This window comes from Lissotriton helveticus, chromosome 2_1 (assembly GCF_964261635.1).
Source record: "Lissotriton helveticus chromosome 2_1, aLisHel1.1, whole genome shotgun sequence".
Taxonomy (NCBI): domain Eukaryota; kingdom Metazoa; phylum Chordata; class Amphibia; order Caudata; family Salamandridae; genus Lissotriton; species Lissotriton helveticus.
In genome coordinates, this window is record NC_136059.1 from 1,354,379,896 (window position 1) to 1,354,399,782 (window position 19,887).

The window sequence follows — 19,887 nt, forward strand, 5'->3', positions numbered from 1 at the left end:
TCCCTACTCGTTAAAGAATTCACGGAACTTACGTGCCCCCGATATCTTGGATTGTTGAGATTGACTTCACAATCGGATTCAGATAACCAGCGGGCCTAGGATTGTGAGCAGCTGAGAGGGAAGAGTGGCTTGGGGGAGGTTGGCGCGGGAGGGCGACCTTAGCACTGGACGGGAGGGGATAGGGGGGGGTTCGAGGGGTTGGGAAGGGGAGGGAGAGTTTGGGGGGGGTTTGTTTCTTTCGGAAGTTTCTGTTGCAGCATACGCACCGGGCATTACACTTGGATGGACATTATGTTTGCTGAGCCCTTATGCGCTACTATATGGTTGTACCATAGGCGATGATTCTTTGTGACAACTGTTTCTTTTTCTTTGTGAATGTCTCAATAAAATGCTTTAAACATAAAAAGACATGCTGGGGGCTTGGACAAGATGGCGGCGGAGCAACAGCGAATCCAAGGAGCTCCGCTCGCAGTGGCCGGAAAACAGAATCCATACCTCTGGTTGGAGACCCCGGAGGCTTCGGAAGAGTCGCGTAGGCTCTAGTGACCGCTCCGCCTCGAAACTGGGGCCCCGGAAGCTCCCTGGTGCCGCGGATCCCGAGCACAGCAGCAGAGGCCCACTGAAGCACGGCCTGCAGGAGGAGGTTGCCGGAGGCGAGGCGGCGTTGAGGTCCGTGCTGGGCCTTGGCCTGTGGAGAAGGAACGCGGGCGAGGCAACACTGCCCCCGCCCAGGTAAGACTGCCTCTGAAGAAGCGTGGCGAGATTCCTGGCGTTGGTGCGGCTGTACTCCCAGGCCTCCGCGCCCTACTGTGCGACATCCCCACTGAGACCCCGCCCTGTGAAGCGGGTCTGCGGGCCCAGCCCACGTGGAGCAACAGCGGAGAGTTGGGGTGCTTCGACTCCCCTGAAGCAGAGCACAGTTAGCCTGCACCTCCGAGGAGGCCTAAAATCGTGAAACAGCAGGCGCTGCCTGCAGAGGAGCAGACCCGGTACCTGGCGCGCGAGGTGAGCGTGAGAAGGTGCAGGTCCCCTCACTGCGCATATGCCCACTGATAGTGGGGAGATAAGCGGATTTGGCAGCTGCCCAGGCGCGCTACGTAAAGTGGAGTGGGCTGGCACCGTTGTCTGACTGGTTGGGACTCATTGGGACCAATGTGAGGGCCCAGAGGAGGTCGGCAGAGACAGGCCTTGCCCTACAGCACGCCAGGCCTTGTGAGTGAGGCAGTGTTCAGAAGGCGCAGGCACTGCATTGAGGGTGGAGGAACCCACCCGTGGTGGTTGGAGGCCCTAGCACACAACAGCAGCGCTGTCACTTGCTAGGCATCGTCAGAGTGCCCCCCCGGACCGAGGCAGGTGGACGAGGCCTGCGGCCCAGCTATGAGAGGGGGTTTTGGGCCTGGGAGCTGAATGACTGACATGACTGCTGGGCGTTTGATACCGGAATACCACGAAACGTGGCCAGGGAGACCCTTTGGGGCATCGGTCGGTGTGGGGGCTAAGAGGTGGCGGGCAGCTGGAGGAATGGGGCCTGGGGCACACAGACATTTACCTGCACTAGCCACAAGGAGGGAGTAGAGTCCTGCCCTGTCCCCACGCCTCGCCCTCCATCATAATCAGCCTCCGAGATTTCCACCCATAGAGCAAAGAAGGACTCCACAATCAAAAGACCTCCTACAAAAGTCTAATTCCAAGAAGGCAGAGATGCACGGGCCTGACCAGCCAAACACGGAGAAGGAGACAGAGTCTGCGAACAATCCAACGGCGGAGCCCATAACAAGGGACTTTTTGGAACAACTCTTTGGCTCCCTCAGAGAGGACTTTGCAGCCCTCCGCCAGGAGATGGCCTCAGACGTCAAACAGCTCAAGGCGGACGACAAGGAGATTGGGGATCGGGTGGACTCCCTCGAGCATGGGGGAGACCGCAGAGACGAGGAGATTACAGAACAAGTCTAGGGGCTATTGGAGCTAAGAGATCGCAAAGAAAAGCTGCATCTCCGCCTGGAAGACCTGGAGAACCGATCCCGGAGGTCCAATATACGCATCAAGATGGTGCCATTGCAGGCAGATGGAGTGAAGCTGGAAGAGTGGGTGGTGCGCTTCTTCCGGCATGTAGCCCCAGAGCTCGGAGATGGGGAAATTATCCTGGATCGCACGCACCAGGCGGGCCGCCCGGCGATGAGCCCGGGTCAGCAGCAAGATATCCTTACTTGTCTGCACTCATACAGACAAAAGGAACTCCTCATTGACGCAACCAGAGACAAGGCAACAATTACCTTTGAAGGTCTCCAGATTGGCGTATACGCTGAAGGGCTCGGAGGCCAGTCACTTCTCTCTTGAGGGAAAAAGGAATAAGTTACCGGTGGGGCCACCCATTTAGCCTGTCCTTCAAGTTGGAAAAGGCGCTACGAATAGTGAGATCCCTGAAAGATGCAAACGAAATACTTTGTGTCAGCCTGGGTGAAGAAGAGCCGGAAAGCAGCCAACGTTCGACAGAAATGTCCCTGAGGCAGACCAACACAAGAAGACGCCAGAAGACTGGGAGGTGGAAGCCCACAAAACCCACGGAACTCGAAAAGCAGCAGGAGAGAGGCATTGCTCTGCCAGCTACAGAGCACGGGCGACTCTGGAGACCCCACGAGTGACTGATCAAAGATGCCCCACAGATGACTCCGCTACGACTCAGTTAACCTCCGGAAGGGTCCCAATCTCATAGAAATCGGCCTCGGCTGGGTGCCCAACTTATGGGAGATGAGGACCAATCCTCGGATGTACGGACCCATGCATGTTGAAGTGCTTAGATTCCGTTGGAGGGCGCCTTTAATGCTATCGACTTTTTGGATTACTGTTTTGCTATATTTCTCCCTTTTTCTATACTCTTCTTCTGATCTCTTGACAATATTGCCAGTAGGGTTAGAGGTAGGCCTTCAATTGGGTAAAATGAGACCTAAGGCTAGAGTGTGTGCTGTGGGGAGTGTCTAGGATGGGGCGGGAGCAGATAGGCGAGGGGGGGGATTCGGGAGGGTCGGAGGACACTGTCGATGTCTGAGCACGTAACGGGATTAGAGCCATCCCTTGGTCCTTATGCCAATACTTAAAGTGAGCATCTTGAGCTTCAATGTCAGAGACCTTAACTCCCCAGTTAAGAGACAGGTGCCACTGGCACTCTTGAGAGAGTCTAGATGTGATGTCTGCCTATTACAGGAGACGCACTAACAGTCTAACAGGACGAGTAACAGTCCTATTTGCTACACATTTTCTGGGCACGGTTTTGGGTATACTCACAGAGGTGCTGGGCAGAGCTCTGGCCTGGAGGGTAGTATTGGGGAACCACACATACACCATTGCATCTATATATGGCCCGAATGAACGCCAGAAGGTGTTTCTTAATGACACCCTGAATGCTATGCTGAAGTCACCAGACAAAGTCCTCGTCAAAGGGGAAGGGGGGTGGAACAAAAGGGAACACATCAACTCGTAAGTGAAAGAATTGGAGGGAGTACATCGTCGGATGGGAGCCGTACAAGTTAGGAGACAACTTAACGCTGCTAGACAGCAGCTGAAAGCCCTTGACTTCGATCGGGCGGAATATTCTCTCCTGCGGACCAAACACCGTTATTACGCTGGAGGTAACAAAGCCGGAAAACTCCTTGCAAATTTACTCCGGGCTCCGACGACCACTCGGCGTATTGTTGAAATTAGAAACACCCAAGGCGAAGTATTGCGCGCTGACTGCGTCATAGCAGGCAGATTTGAGTCCTTCTATACTGAGCTATACAGGGCAGATGATTTAAATCCAGAGGTGGCCGAATCTTAACTGCGGGATGTCCTGGTGGCGTCCCTCCACCAACTGAAAGCAACAAACTTGGATGCAGACGTCCATATAAAAAAGGTCCTTAAGGCCATACGTGACCTCACGTCGGGGAAGGCTCCTAGTGAGAACGGATTCTCGACCGATTTTTATAAGTGCTTTGCCCAAGATTTGCCCCCTGTACTGGGACGGTTATTTAATTCTTTTAGCGACACCGGTAGACTGACTCCAACTATGTCCATGGCTGAGGTCATTGTGATTCCTAAGCCGGGTAAAGATCCACTGGACTGCGCATCATACCGCCCTATTTCTTTATTGAACGTCGCCCTTAAGATCTTTACGAGTATCCTGGCTGCTCAGCTGCCGCTACATATGCAAGGTCTGATTGACCCCGATCATTCTGGATTCATCCCAGAACGCAATTGCAGTGATGGGACACAGCGGGTGTCATCTGTTGGATAAAACTCATTGTACTCAGTGACTCGCGGTGGTCCTTTCGATCAACGCCGAGAAGGCGTTTGACCAGGTTCACTGGCCGTATTTGCAACAGGTTTTGCGTAGATCCGGAACAGGTGATCAATTTTGGAGATGGGTGGACTGCATATATATGGACCCACAGGCGCAGATTAGTGTCAATGGAGTGACCTCCCGACCATTTCGTATTAGAAGAGGTGGGCAACAGGGCTGCCCTTTATCGCCCTGCTTTTTGCGTTATATATGGAGCCCTTCGCAGAAAGAATACGCCAAAACCAGACTATATCTGGGATCAAAATGGGCAATAAGGAACATAACATTTCACTCTACGCGAACGATGTGGTCTTGTTTTTAACCCAGTCGGTAACTTCCTTACCCCCCCCCCCCAATTCCCCCTTAATAGAGGTACTTGAGTGCTTCAGTCGAGCCTCAGGCTTCAAAGTCAATATCCACAAAACACAGGTTCTGAGCTTGACCCTCCCTAAAGCAGATTAACAGGCCCTGGCAGCACAGTTCCCATTCACGTGGGCAGCTGAGGGCGTCCAGTATCTGGGCCTGCAGTTGTACCCCACTCTGGATAGGATAGCCCAAGTGAACTATTTTACTCTCTTATCGGAGGTCAGGGATGAACTCTCAAATTGGAAGAGGCACACTATGTCCTGGCTGGGAAGGCTGGAAGCCATTAAAAGGACTATCCTCCCGCTGCATCCTATATGTGATGCAGACACTGCCGCTAAGACCGCCACCCACTATGCTGACACAGCTACAACGCCTTATTAGTGACTTTGTCTGAAGAGGCAAGGAGGCGAGAATGTCCCATCACCTGACATATTTGTGTTGTCATTGCCCCTGACCTTTAATATCTTTTCTAAGCTCAATCCACAGGAGCGATGAGAATTCCCCACACTCCTAAAGCACGTCTATGGGTGAGGCAATTCAAGATACTCTCACACCTCAGACCGACTCTCGGAGATGTGGGGATTAAAAGCCAGGGCAATAGACTTCAAATCCCCCAGCTGATTCCCTCGAATGGCCAGAGAAGAGCAGAACCTACAGGGAAGATAATGAAGAATCCGTTAGAATTCTATCTCCCCTCCCTTGACAATATATATAGCAAAAATAGACTTCGTGCTAGCCTTGTACAAGACACACTGTCCCTTACCGGCTGGACATCTCCTGGTGCCAAAAAAGGGGGTTTCAATGATCAGCAGAGCAGGTACACAATTCAATAGTAATATCAAAGTGGAACAAGCATTTACAATGCAATGGTTTCGCCTTTTGAAAAGTTTGAGCTATTGGCATTGTAAATGACAACATTCGTATTTATGTGTTTGTTTTGAAAACAGATAAATAAATGGCATTGTCATTTACAATGCCAATAGTTTGATCTCTGGCAAATGCCACACAAACCCACACACACACACACAGACCCACACACAGACCCACACACACCAACAGAGCCCCACACACACACAGAGCCACACACACACACACACACAGAGCCACATACACAGACCCACAGACCCACACACAGACCCACACACACACACAGACCCACACACACACAGATCTCCCCTTAGGCAGACGCAAATGATTTACCCCTGTCCTCCTCTCACCCTCTCTCTTCATTGCGTGCCCCCTCCTGTCTCACCAGAAAACAAGTGCCCAAAAATAATGCCATTGGGTGTCAAGATGCTACAAAGATGCAAACAGCACTGTGCTCCCTGCTCTTCTTCATGCTGTGCCAAAACAATAAACTTTAGCTCAGACAGTAGATAATTCTTTTTTGTTTTGTTTTGAAGGCAGAGAATAATTCCATACTAAGAAAGCGGATCACTGACCCTCACGGTCGGTGCTGGGCATGTCAGTGCTTTTTTTCTTCTAACTTTTAGCCATTCTGCACAGCAGCCTCACTACTGTACAGTAAAAATTGGCAAAGCCAATACATCTCTAATAGGCCACAACAGGGGTTTTCATCGGAAACATCAATAGTGTGAGCATGATCGTCAATATTCAGACTTCCGAATGATATACAGGGACTAAATAAAAAGGAGAACGTTGCAGCTTTACTTGGCTACCTTCCTGTCAGCGGTAAAGAAACAAGAGAGATAGGTGCTAAGTGAGTGTTCCTCGCGCAAAAAGTTTACCTCACACTGAGCATGACTGACCCTGAAGCTTTCCATGTAGGTAGTAGCAGAGGGAACAAAGGCACACAATAGGCTGCAGTACAGCCCAGTGTAACTAACAGCCTGTGAGATTAATTCAAGGACTTCTAACGTCACATTTTGTCCTTTAAAATGAGCCTTGAGCGGAAACGGATGCTGGATTACTCTGGACAAAAATAAAATGTTTGGGAGTCAGGGTTTCAAGAGGGATGCAAAAAAAGTGTGTGAGGGGGGGCTCTAAAAGAGGCGCAGCCTATGTAATTAGGGGCATCGCTTACACACACTAGTTTTTCTGATCCCTATAATGTGCCAGCCTAACGGTAATTTGGTGCAAGAGTAAGTAAAATATGAACAAAAACTTTATTTTCTGAACAAAGTCTAAAAACCATTATCCGATATCCCAGTACAGTTAAGGACATTAATATAGGGCCCCATAGATACCAGTGTTAATCTGTGTTTTTGTTTTTTATTACGAACGGGTCTGAGACCAGGGTGGACCCGGCCCACTAAAAGCCCTGCTGGAAATAGAATGTTCATAGGTAACTCAGGTTTTAGTGTACGGACATTCAAGGCCCCATAACTTTTTTTTCTACCCAATATATGCACCACAGCACCACCAAAAGCCAGCAACCAAAAATGAGCTAGCATATTTGAAAAATCAAATGTTATGCTTTTTTTTTTTTTAAAAGAAGGGAAAAAAACATAACTAGCTTGGGGGCACGGGTGAATAACAAAACAACAAGCTATCGTGTTTTGCTGATCATCGTTCAGTCCAACACCCAATGCAGAGCCAGTGAAATACACGAACGAAAGAACTGAGAAAAAAATAGAGCTGCATTCCAATAAATACGCCTGACCATGTCGTCTTGGGATGGACTGGAATTTATGTAAACACATGCACCGAAAGGAAGTAATTAATAGTCACATATCCTGTAGATCTGCTTACACAATACATAAGACCTCAGTATTTGTAGGCCGCCCACCCACAACCCCTGCATAGAATCACGCCGGGTTTCTTTCGGCCACGCTGTAGAGGGCACATTATTTTCAAAAAGATAATACATTCTTAAAACAATTGAATTTGAAGAATGTGTGTTTTTTTCAGTGCAGAGAAACACCTCCGGGGAAACGCAGCATGTGCGTGATTACATCTGCTTAAAAACTAAAATAGAAACGGTTTCTAAGAAAACAGAGCGCTTCTCTGGCAAAAATTTCTAGCAATGCGCGGCGCTGTGGGAGTTTAAAGACATTCGCTGCAAGCAGCAGTGGGAAAGAAAAAACGCTGCGCCATGAGCGTGAATACTTACTAAATGTGTAACACTTAGGTGTGTTGTAGAGAAATATATGCACGTGTGGATTCGGAAGCCTGCAGCCGTAGAGCCCACCTTCACCAAAAAACTGGTCTCTCTAGAAGGGCCTCCATTTAAAGCCCTCGAGGGACGCGAACAGCACACACGTTATTAATTAGAAGTACCCGATGGCATTGGCGGCACGTATAACTAGCAGATGCGCTAAGGGTCGATTTGTTTTAGGAACGTTTATACGTATCTATAAATATGTAAAATTCCACTGGGTACAGATAATAAACATTAATTGCAAAACATATCTACCAAGTTGAAACTAATTAGGTTGGCAGACAGTATAAATATTCCATGTAATAAAAAACAAGTCAGGTCCCGGGCCGTGCTGTGATTGGCTGACGTCACGGGGGTGTCCCGGGCCGGCAGCCAATCACAGCGGGCCCGGGAAATGACGTCACTGGGGTGTCCCGGGCCTGCAGCCAATCACAGCGCGGCCCGGGACACACGGCAACAAGGGGCGGGGCTTACAAAAAGACCCAGAAACGCCCTCGAATCGCGTTTTCTCTGGAAAACGTGATTGACGGCCAATCTCTTCCAATTGCTAGCCTCCATTTATGGAGCTAGCCAATGGAAAAAGGGGCGGTTTCAAGTCGCCACTATAGAGCTAACATTAGATTTCGCCCTTGGGCGGAGCAACTGCTACGCAGTTGCAACACCAGGGCGAAACCTAAAAACGGCTAACTCTAGCCTAAGGCAACTGTATGGAAAGGATATGAGTGACTCAACATAAAGGAACCTGCAAGGCTCTGATAAACCTTTCTCACAGAGACTGCAAAAGCGTTCTATGCCCAAAATGGATAGGGGGCAGAATAAAGGACAAACAAGCACCCAAAAGTCACCTTATAACACAATCACTGGACTGACTTAGTAAACTTAGAAGACATACAGTCTTGCAAAGCGCGATTCATAATTGCGCAGAAAGTCTTAAACGAAATGAAAGGGAAACGCGCACGGCGCGTGTGAACAGTAGCGTGTTCACCAACACTGCCACAATGTATCCAAAAAACAAATTAGGAAGAAACAAACGTGGCAGAGCGCTACCGTGGGTACAGGAAATTAACACCAGCAGGAATAACAAATCGGTATCGCGGAACTCACCCGCGAAGTGAAAAGAAGGAAGGGCGGGCACAAGACACCTTCAAGCGGAAGGCAGCAAGCGGGAAAGGAGAAAGCCTGACGGAATACGGGGCACAGCTACGGGGCACAACTACGGGGAGAGGAACAAACACTGGATACAAGGAAGGGGCGTGGAGACAGGTTCCAGGAAACCCAAAGCCAAGCAACGGCTCTTCTGCGAATCAGGTCTTTTAAAGGGAGGGAGTGTCTACAAACTCCACCTCCAGTATCGCGGTAAGGGACCTGCTCAAAAGTGTGTGTAATTCCACAATGCAGACACTCAGCCCTCTCGAGGACTCCAAGATACTGTGCAGGATGCCTGAGGTCTAACAGTTTGAAGCAGGAAGACGGGGGACTGGGTGTCGAGTATTTAGAGCGTTACTTCCAGGCGGCATAACTTAGATATATGCTCGAGTGGTACAAATTGGAGTCGGAGAAGCACTGGTCCTTCATTGACCGTTCGATAGCGGGCATGCACATCCGGAAAGTCCCATGGCTCCCCCCCGAAAGGCACCGACCCAGCGGGGTATATGAGTCACCGGTCTTGAGAACCACCCGGGGAGTGTGGGATAAGGTACAGGTGGTTTTCTGCCTCCCAACCAGTGTCTCCCCTGACCCCCCCTTTATAGGCAACACAGACTTGCCCCCGGCAAGCATGGGGAATGGTTAGCTCCATTGGCAAGAGGCTAATTGCAAGCGCATTGGTGATCTCTTTGACGAAAAGGATGTGATGGAGTTCGCTAGCCTTACCGTAGGCTTCGGAATCCCTCAGAATGTATACTGGCAATACCTAGCCCTTCGCCACTGGGTGACCCAGCCACAGATGCGCCCCCACGCAGATCACCCCCTGACCAAGTTTGAGATGTGGTGCATTACAAGAACATCCGACAAGCGGTTATTGACGGCCATTTATTCTTTCCTAAATGCCAGGCAGCATAGTAAGTCTCCTGCGCAGCATAGGTGGAAGCGTAATTGGAGCACAAGTTCTCCCCCAAGGAATGACAAGATATTATACACAGAGCCAGAGCCTCATCCTGCAGTACAGCTGGTAAAGAGATGTTTATAAAAATTACACATTATTGGTATTATATGCCAGCAAGGATAGCCAGATGGAAACCGGGAGGGAACAGGCAATGCTGGCGCCAATGTGGTCAATTGGGCAATGTTACACACATTCTTTGGTCATGTCCGAAGATATAGGGTTACTGGGATGCATCCTTCGAGAGATAGACAGCATATACCACATTGATCTACCGAAACTCCCCTCCTTCATATTGCTAGGGCTCCCCAACGCCTTGATGTACCCTCTTAGATCTTGCTGCAGCAGAGCAATCACCCTGGTTCTGAGAGCAGCCAAGCAGGCACTGCTGTCTGGGTGGGGAACTGAGGAGTTACCTCGACTGAACTGGTTATGTAAGCTATGGGAAACATTGGGAATGGAGAAGATTACAGCTGGTCTCACACGCTCTCTCCCTAAGTTTGATAAAACACGGGGCACACCATAGAATTCTTGTCCACCGAATTCACAGAACTCACGTGCCCAAGATATCACCAAGTGCTCTGGTTTTCTTAAGTTCCCCTGCCCCCAAGGACGAATGAAGGTAGTTGACCTCGCCCGCCCAGGTTGCCCACGATGTGCCCACTTAACCCACAATACACAACCCGGAGAAATGAGGCCTATCGCCAGACAGGAGGAACGGGACGCGATGGGAGTAACAAACTATTAAAACCATCCTAGATGAGAAAGTATACATCAAGGAGGACTCAACAGAAAGCATTAGGTACTGCCAATGGCATGGTACCCTTGGAGTGCGAGTCCAGTGCTTTATTTAAGCATATGACAAGTGACAACACAGACTGGGGATTACGGAAACTAACTGATGCATTTATGTTCTCACATTTAAAAATAGAGTGTGACGATAGGGGCATGTCCCCCTGCCTGTTGTAGAAGGGTATTATTATATACACCACCAAGAGTAAGGATAGCCAGGATTGGGTTATGTTTATATGAAGTACCATCACTTTTCACTTTACAGCGTTAGAGTTGGTTTACAGGGTGACAATGAATACTCACTAAATGTATGTAAAGGTCAGCCAATATTGTTTCCAGGTGCATAGTATTCGTATGTGGGAGGATACACTGACTCATTAAGCGCATGCAAGGTTGTAGTGTGCATGTTATGCCTTGATCTTGTGTACCTGAAAACAATACCTGTGAATGGATGCCATCATACCACATTCAATTGATCAACTTTATTTGGGTTCAATAAACCAGAAAAGTGCACAGGGCAAAAACATTTTAAATACATATAAGATTAAAAAATACGAATCACAGCTCATAAATATATAAAACAATTCCAATCCTGACACATCGAATTGTCAAAGTGCAACCACAATACTAAGACCAAAACCATAAAAACAAAAACCTCAAAAGAAAAATAATCCTTAAAAATGGGCACCTTAGGGGTCCGTTATCTCTCCCGGATTGTCTGTATTGTTTTCTAGTATGAGCCGCTCAATACGATTCATTGAAATAGGTGTGATAAAAATGTGCGCTTACAATATTTAAGAATATAAATATTTTAAAACTGTAAAACCTAAATAGGTGTCATTAAACTGGTGCATCTCTCCCAGCAATTCATCTTCATTACGAGGATTGAATTGATTCATCAAACAATTCACAGGAGCACAGTCAAATACAGAGCAATTTAAGATGGAGGTACATTCATTAGTATTATAAAACCAAACCTAATTCAATATCATGTTTCTGAGATATTAAAACATTTAGCCATGTCATCATCATGCCATAGTGACATTACCAGCTTGAGAACAGTTCATCCCTTCTAAAAAAAAAATCCACATTTAATATAAAAATGTCAGTGTGCGTCATTCTATAACTATCTTTACCTGCACTGCTTTCTGATGACTAGGGTACCCCCTAATATAGTTCACAGCAGCAGTACAGATGTCACTAGAAACCAAATTAAATATCTCTGCATATAATTATATCTTTGTTCCAGGCATTAATATATGCTCATTTTACAAACAGGTGAATAGGCCTCTGAATATATTTTATATGTTGTGTGTTATATGTTGGCTGATAAAGATTCTCAATCTTATGTTTATGAACACTTAAAGGATATGACAAACAGCGGGCCATCTACACAGGTATTGATTAAAGCATCAGACCCAAAGTGGCCTAACCAAATGAGCTGAAACATGTCGATGTACATTAGAGTGTAAGGACTCTTAATCCTCTTAAAACATCTGCTTTGTCATTTTAATCTTGGCCAGGGCACAAGTCAGGGGTACAAGTGGGTGGATGGTGTCCACCCACTATTTTAACAAGGTGGACACCGTACACCCTGCCAAGAAGTTGGGCCCCATTAAATAATGTGCTGAACTCGACCCAGTGTAATTTTCAAACACCAGGACACATTCAGCAATGCCTGCCGGTTGTTGTCTGCTTTCGATAAGCAACAACGTGCAGGCAAGGAGTAGACTCTCTTATTTCAGACTCTAGCCGGCCCCATAACAAAGGCCCAATTTGAGGGGTCATCAGGTATTCTTTTTTTTTAAAGTCTCCTGGCTGGGAGCAGTTAGGAGCCTCACACCTAGAAGCAACTGCAGCAGAGATGAAACAAAGGCTCACACCTTGGTAGCATTTCACAAATACTGTAGCGGCAGCTTTTCATTTTGTTCAGGCTCTGTTTGCGAGATATGCATGCACTGTAAGAATGTCAAATGTGTTGGTCTTTCCCAGTATTTACGCAAAATAAGTATAATTTATATAGCGCTTACTACCCCTGAGGAGGCGTTGAAATAATTTAAGTACCACTACATTTTCCTGTATAGTGCTACTCACCCAAATGCAGGGTGTCAGAACGCTTTACATCACACTTGCATATTACTCTTACAATAAATCATATGCATCTGTAAATCATTGAACAGGATGTGTTACATAAAACAGTGGGGGGATTACAAGGTGTAGAAGTCGCATGTCATCTTCCATAGCTCACTGTGCTAAATTTAAAAGGTTAACAAAGCAAATGCAAGTAAAATAGGATCTTTGTATTTCAAAGTAGTAACCCACTTACCTAGCTACATAAAATAAAATCTGTCCTTTGCATGTTACATGATGCGCTTTGCATTAACCCTCTATGCTACTTTGAATCAAAACAGAGGCTAGACAAAACACAGATCTTTCCAGCAAGTGCCTTAACCTACATTAAGCGTTATCTTACAATTATTCATTCAGATTTACTGGAACACACAGATCTCTGCAGCAGGTGCCTTAACCCCATAAGATATGTTAAAATACAGTCTTTGCGACCAATTAACCAAAACAGATTTACTGTCAGTTTCTTCCTGTTGCAACTTTCTTTGTTGCAGAGTTTAAATAAAAATAAGTGTATAAATTGAGGCCCAGATTTTGCGTCAGGGTTAAGTCACTTTTCAGGCACATCCCGGATGTAAAATATGTTTTGGGATTTACAGTATCACACATTGCCCTGCCTTGCATTACCCTGCGTCAGATAGGCATTATATGGGTGGTGCTAGGCCTTACCTGTGCACCCATCGATGTATTTTGACACAGAAAAATATTTACAGCGTCTTGTAAATATAGGCTTGCACCAAACTGGCGAGTCTACCCGAGACTGGCATAGCATGAAGAAATATATCCATTTCTCTTCATTATTTCCTCTTTGCATATATGCTGCATTCTGCAGCACACATACAAAGAAGAAATAGCCTCATACAATAGTTTATGCGTGGTTTTAGGAGAAAAAAAAATATGCAAACTTTCTCTTAGGGTCTTGCTGAATGCCAAGGTTACAATAACCTTTTTCTTTCACTACACTAACATTGCTTATTCTTGCAGGTTCTTTTTTCAGCCCCTTTCATGCATTCATCTTTGTTTTCTTATCTCTCTCCTATCTTCCCTTTCTGTCTTTCTCTATTGCTTGAGTCATCGTCTGTCGGTGAAAAATGAGCCCCAATCTCCTAAAATTAGTGCAGGTGAATAAGGCTGCGTAAGAATACTTAACATAGGAGCGTGGTCTCACCGCTGTAAAGCGCAGGCAGCTAAAGCTATTTATGTGTGGCTTACAAAAGTGTGCATCTTCTATCCAAATCAGATGATGTGTGCTGTGATGTTGTGTGCTGTGATGTCACTTGCATGCTGCCTAACTATGTTAGTCCCGCCACTTTTTTTTTTTTAGGACTTGTGCCCTGCCAAGGGCACCAATCTTAAAGGGATACTGGGGCACCCTCCAGTTAGGTTTATCTCTCACTCGTAGACCACGTCCAATAAAAATATCACAAGTGCCCCATGGAAAATGGTTGAGCCCACTGTAGAGACCAGGATTAGACCCAATGAGAGGCCCCCCCGCGCCTAGGGGAAGGGGGCCTTTAGTGGCATTACGGGCAAGAGGCTGGGCCAGCAGCAGACGTGGTCAAGGGGAGTGGGAGGGGTTAGCAGGAAATGCGAGAAGGTAGGATGAGCTCGCAGGCGACCCCTCCCCAGGGAAAGGAATAAGAACGCTAATCACGAGGGAGAAGCCCTCTTTGTCCTCTTGCCTCGGTGCCGCGAGTAGCAGCTAGAAGGAAGTTGCCCACCCACCCATCCCTGTTGCTAGAGGTAGAACTGTCGGGGTCCCGGCCAAGAAAAATGTCGGGGACTCCTTTTTGGCGGGGACTGGCTCATCCTGGAAGAAGGAGGGCAGTCAATGGGGCTCCGGGCTGGTGGGAGAGGGGGCCGTCCTGCTGGTGGTCCTGGACTCTCCGGCCCTACCCGAGATGCCGGTGCTTGGAAGAAGCAATTTGGGGAAAGCTGGGGCGCAAGGAAATGCGCAAAGCAGTACCAGGTGGCCGCGTCTAGGGGGTAGACTACGGGTAGTTAACTGGAATGGATTGGAAGCAATGGAGGTGGATTGTGGCCTGCTGGTACAACCCACATCCAGGGTGGATCTGGAGATCCTGAATTGTAAATACAATTGTAACTTGTGGTGCAAACTAATACTGCACGACCCTATGTTTATCAATGTGTGTTGGATTGTTTTAATAAAGGTGGTCTAATGTTGACAGTGTATCAACAAATAAAGAGGGTGTTATCTGAGAGAATTAATAAAGACTACGCAGTGAAGACCAGCCACTTTGTATGGTACCTTTTGTGGGGGGCAAAGTATGGTGAGACGAATTGCACGTTATATGCCCACTATGATAAAGCATGACTCCAATAGTGTGTGTGAGGGTCCACAGATACCTAATCCGCGTTGCCCCTTTTAGATTTTGAGTCTACATGGTAGTCCTTCGGCATGAAGGGTTTTAGGATAACTTTTGATTGATACGTAGTAGTCAGGGTAACCATATCCTATATCCGATTAAATCTCTCAGTGCTTCCCAGAATATGAAGGTGAAGTCTGGGGACTAGTAAACTATTAAATGGATCAGTCCCAGAAGGATCTGACAATCAAAATTGGGATGGTAGAGAATTTGGGAAGGATACTAAAAATATACATACTATGATAAATAAGTTTCAGTTCTGACCCACGTAAAGGAAACTACACATTCTGATAAGCCCCAAGCATGGTCCTTTTAAAGAAAAATACGCTGATGGTACTATTCCATTTAAGCACTGTCCCTCGTCCCATATGTATCAAGAGAACACGGACCCAGCATACTGAGAACTGTGTACTTTTAGAGGATTAGTACTGATACAATTCAATATAAACAGGAATTAAGTACAATATCTGGAACGGGCAATTTGTGTTCAAATGGCACAGTACAGAAGTTTTCTAACATGTGCCTTTAGTGAAAGATCTCAGAAGGGTTCCTACACGTTTCATGCGACAGAACGATGCCTTCTTGGAGAAAGCAGGACAATGCAAGTTGTGTGCAGCGATATGTGAACAACTAGCATGACTTGGAGGTCAGGGACAACGGGATGTCTAGAAAATACGCTGGAACACTACTCATATTGTATTACGGGACGGTTGCCTCTCGCACTCCCATTAAAGTGCTTTGAAAACCTCTCGCACTCCCATTCAAGTGATTTGAAAAATAATCTTGGGATCATGTTAATATTGAAGACTACATCAGTAATGCAAATAACGCGAGTATCCTCTGGCTCTTGGGTGTCGCACTAAGATGAGCCACCACCATGCCCCGCCCTTACATGCGCTTTTCTGCAGGTCACAGGGCTGAAATGATAGCAAGGGTAGCGTCAGTAAAGGGCTCCGCACTTACAAGACATTTATTTAAATCACGGAGAGCTCGGCCAGAAATGATGCCAAATGAAATGAATGACACGCTCTGGACCCCACATGCCACATTTTCGATTACAGGGAAGTCTAATGTCTTACGTCTGTTTGAAAAGAACAGTCTCGAAAACGTTGTGCAAAGAGTTACGAAACTCACAAGAAACTATTAATTGTATGGTGAAGCAACCGGACAGAACATGTCGGGGAAAGCTGCACGATATATTGCTTCAGCGAACACTTATTTGCGAACATACAAATCTTGCAGCAGCATTACGCAAAGCATTCAGGAGAGTTAGGGGCTCCACTCACCTTGTGAATCGGTGTCTCCTCCGACTCGGGCACACCCGAGCCGTCTCCGGCACCTCCTCTCCCGACCCCGGTTCTGTATCTCACATCTGACATGCTGAGGGTCAGTCCTCGTACAGGGTAAGGGAAGGGCTTTTCCGGGGTGGGGTTTCGACCTGCACTCCGTGGAAATTCACTCGAAGGACAGCAAGCTGAAGTCGGGTTTAGCTTCTCCGATCGCTGTGCAGGAAGGGATAACCTCCCTAAACTCTAGACGGGGGATAGGGCTGTAAGACTGCTGTTGATGTTACTGGTGCTCCTGTCGGCGCGCGTGCACGTACCTACGCGTGCAGCAACTCAGATAAACAGCAGCACCGCGCCTTCGCTCTGCTGCACGGTGACGCGCAGCGACTCTCAGGTATTTGCGCGTTGACGTCGACCTCAGGTGCATTCGCCACCACAGAAGCACGCAATGGCAACCATGGAGCTCGCGCACTATGGACATAGAAGAGTTACTACAGTTATTGCCGTCACCTGACCCTTATGGATAGAGCAGCCGCTGTTCCTTGGAATAATCTTAGTCCCGACGGGAGTCGTAGACAGTCCTGTTTTATCTTCTCTATCTCTCTTAAAATGTTCTGTGCGCTGGTACGCCCCCGTGTCACTTGACAGTTGCTCTCGCGGCACGCGGCACCCTTCACTTAAGTTCAGGGCACAGCATAAATCCGAACAAACAAGATGGGGGGCGGACTAACCAAGTTAGGGAGCCATAAAAGTGACATCACAGCATCACAAACCGTGACCTCATAGGAAGTGACAACACAACAAATGACATCAGATCTTAATGCCTCACTAACATATATATTTAACAGGTCTATATTGTATTTTGCACAGAGATAATGTTAACCCTTTATGGAAATTATATGGAAGAAATGTTCACGTGGTAGCAGGTTAAAGTTTAGATGTTTTATTATTAAAAATGGGAGATTTGAATGTTTTTAGACATAGAAGGATCAGGGTTAAAACGAGTACTTGTTGATTTCAAATGCTTGTAAGTGGGCAGGGAAAAGTATATTTGTATATTAGTACCAAATACATTTTCTTAGTTGAAAACATACGTTTTAAAATATGATCTGAGCTATTGTTGCAAAGCATGGACGGACCACAGAGGAAGTTGTTATTATTAACAAGATAATATGGAAAGGCCCACAGGGGACAGCTGGGATAGGGGCAGGAGCAAGGGCAAGTGACAGAGGGAAAATGTCCGGGACGGGTGGTGACGTCACATTAGTAACAATCCTAGGATTCCATAATGGAATGCGTGACGTAGGGTCAACAGAGACAACAGCGGGGATAAGTACGGGCCCCAGTAAGGACCAATATTGTAAGGTACAACATCTCCCTCCTTTACCCCTTAACAAACACAACTAATCTTGAACAAAGTCTTCATAGCGTTTGGGCATTCTGATTTGCCTTCCGCTTCTAGTCTTGACACCTACTCCCCCCGGTGCTGGGTCGATGGCCGGGGCATTGTCTGTTTCTTCCGCGCGATGACTCCTGTCGTGGAAGCCGCCTTCAGCTCTACTCCCAACATTGGACATGTTGCCCAACTCTTCTTCGACCCGAGGGTGCTGGCTATCGGATACGTCATGCCATTCTAGGATGCTGTCATCAGCACTTTCCTCTTCCATTCTTTTCCCGTTCATTATGATCTTTTCTTGTCCATGCTTCAACTTGACCACGTCGTCTTTGCTTCGCAAACCCTTTACTCCCAGATACACTGCTCCTTTTGCGGATTCTTGTACTTGCACCGGGCCACTGTAGGTTGATTCTCCTTTGGCCACCAGGCCTGGTTTCTTTGCCATAACCCAGTCCCCGCGTTCTATTTCCTTCACTTGGGCTTTGTTGGCTTGGTCAGCGTATTCCTTGGTCTTTTCCTGTTTGCAGATTATTCTCTCTCTGACGTGTAGCTCGTCGTCTTTTATCCGTTCAGTTTCTCCTCCACTACTATACCAATTGCTAAATTTTGGCGTCAGAACGTCCCTACACTCTCTCCCTCTCATAAGGTAAAATGGAGTGAATTTGGTTGTTTCATTCGGGGTGTTGTTATACGTGTTAATCTTTTCTCGTATGCTGTCCTTAACGTTTAATTGTGAAGCAATGGCCAATTGGATCCCTTCTTTAATGAACTTATTCACTCTTTCAACTTGGCCATTACTCTTTGGGCTATATAGCGGCGTCTTTTCTTGTTTGATGCCCGCCTTCTTCAAAAATTCCACCATTTGTGCAGATACTAGCTGTGTTCCGTTGTCGGAGACTATGATTTTAGGTTGTCCCTCTACAGCGAACGTCTTCCTGAAAAACTTGATTGCTTTTTCAGTCGTGATAGAGTGTACAAACTTGAAATGTACCCATTTGGAGTAGTAATCCGTCATGACTATAATGTACTTGTTGTCTTCTGGCAATCTTTGGAACGGGCCGGCGAAATCAACAGCAATTTTTTGCCACGGTCCGCTCGGAATTTCCACCATCTGTAGCTCTCCTTTTCTGACCTTCCAGTGTTTGTCTGCTTTGAGACATGACTCACATTCGTCAATGAAGTTGTTTACCTCCTGATGCATTCCTGGCCATCAGTAATGCTTTTTGATAATGTTCTTCGTTGCGCTGCTTCCTGGGTGTCCTTTGTGAGCTAATTTTATTATTCTTCCCCTCAACGTTGTCGGAGGAATGAATTGTTCGCATCTTCTTAGTAGGCCATTCTCTATGGTTAGTTCCTCACCTATCTGCTGATAGCTTTTGAATTCGTTTTTCAAGTTTCTTATCGGAGGCCATTTCGTCTGCACGTAATTTATTACCTTGCTTATTACCCAGTCTTTCTCCATTCCTTCCTTCCATTCTTCTTCAGTTATGGACCCATATTCGTCATCCACTGCATCGATCCAGGCCACTACGCACTCTACGTCATCCAACATTTCATTTTCCTGGTTTTCCATAGGCATCCGTGATAGACAGTCAGCTCTACTGTTCAGGCCTCCTTTGATGTGCCTTATGCCAAATGTGTACTCCTGGAGCTTAGACAAGAGCCTTATGAGTCGGGAGCTTGCTTTCCACTTCCATGACCTTCTCCGTCCATCATATGTACCAATGGCTTGTGGTCGGTAACAATTTCGAATTTATTTCCCCACAAGTAGTTCTTTAGCTTTTGCACCGCCCAGACACACGCTAGTGCTTCCTGCTCTATCGTGCTATAGTGTCTCTCAGTGTCGTTTAGTCTCCTTGAGATGAATGCAATAGTGTTTTCTTTGCCATTTTCTGCCTGGCAAAATACTGCCCTATGCCTTTTGCGCTGACATCTACTGTGATTGTATTCTCCAGCTTGGGGTCGTAAGCTTTCAATGCTGGGGCCTTTGCTATGT

The 19,887-nt window shown here is 47.0% G+C and overlaps 1 protein-coding gene across 1 annotated transcript in view; it reads right to left on the reverse strand.

The window, feature by feature from the left end:
• The window catches only part of CDS1 (CDP-diacylglycerol synthase 1), a 762,211-nt gene extending 745,009 nt beyond the window's left edge, over positions 1-17,202 (reverse strand). The window contains exon 1 of the mRNA XM_078676295.1: positions 16,496-17,202. Within this exon, the coding sequence (XP_078532421.1) occupies positions 16,496-16,588 (93 nt within the window). The 5' untranslated portion in view covers positions 16,589-17,202. The remainder of the gene's footprint in view (positions 1-16,495) is intronic.
• Positions 17,203-19,887: the final 2,685 nt, after the last annotated feature.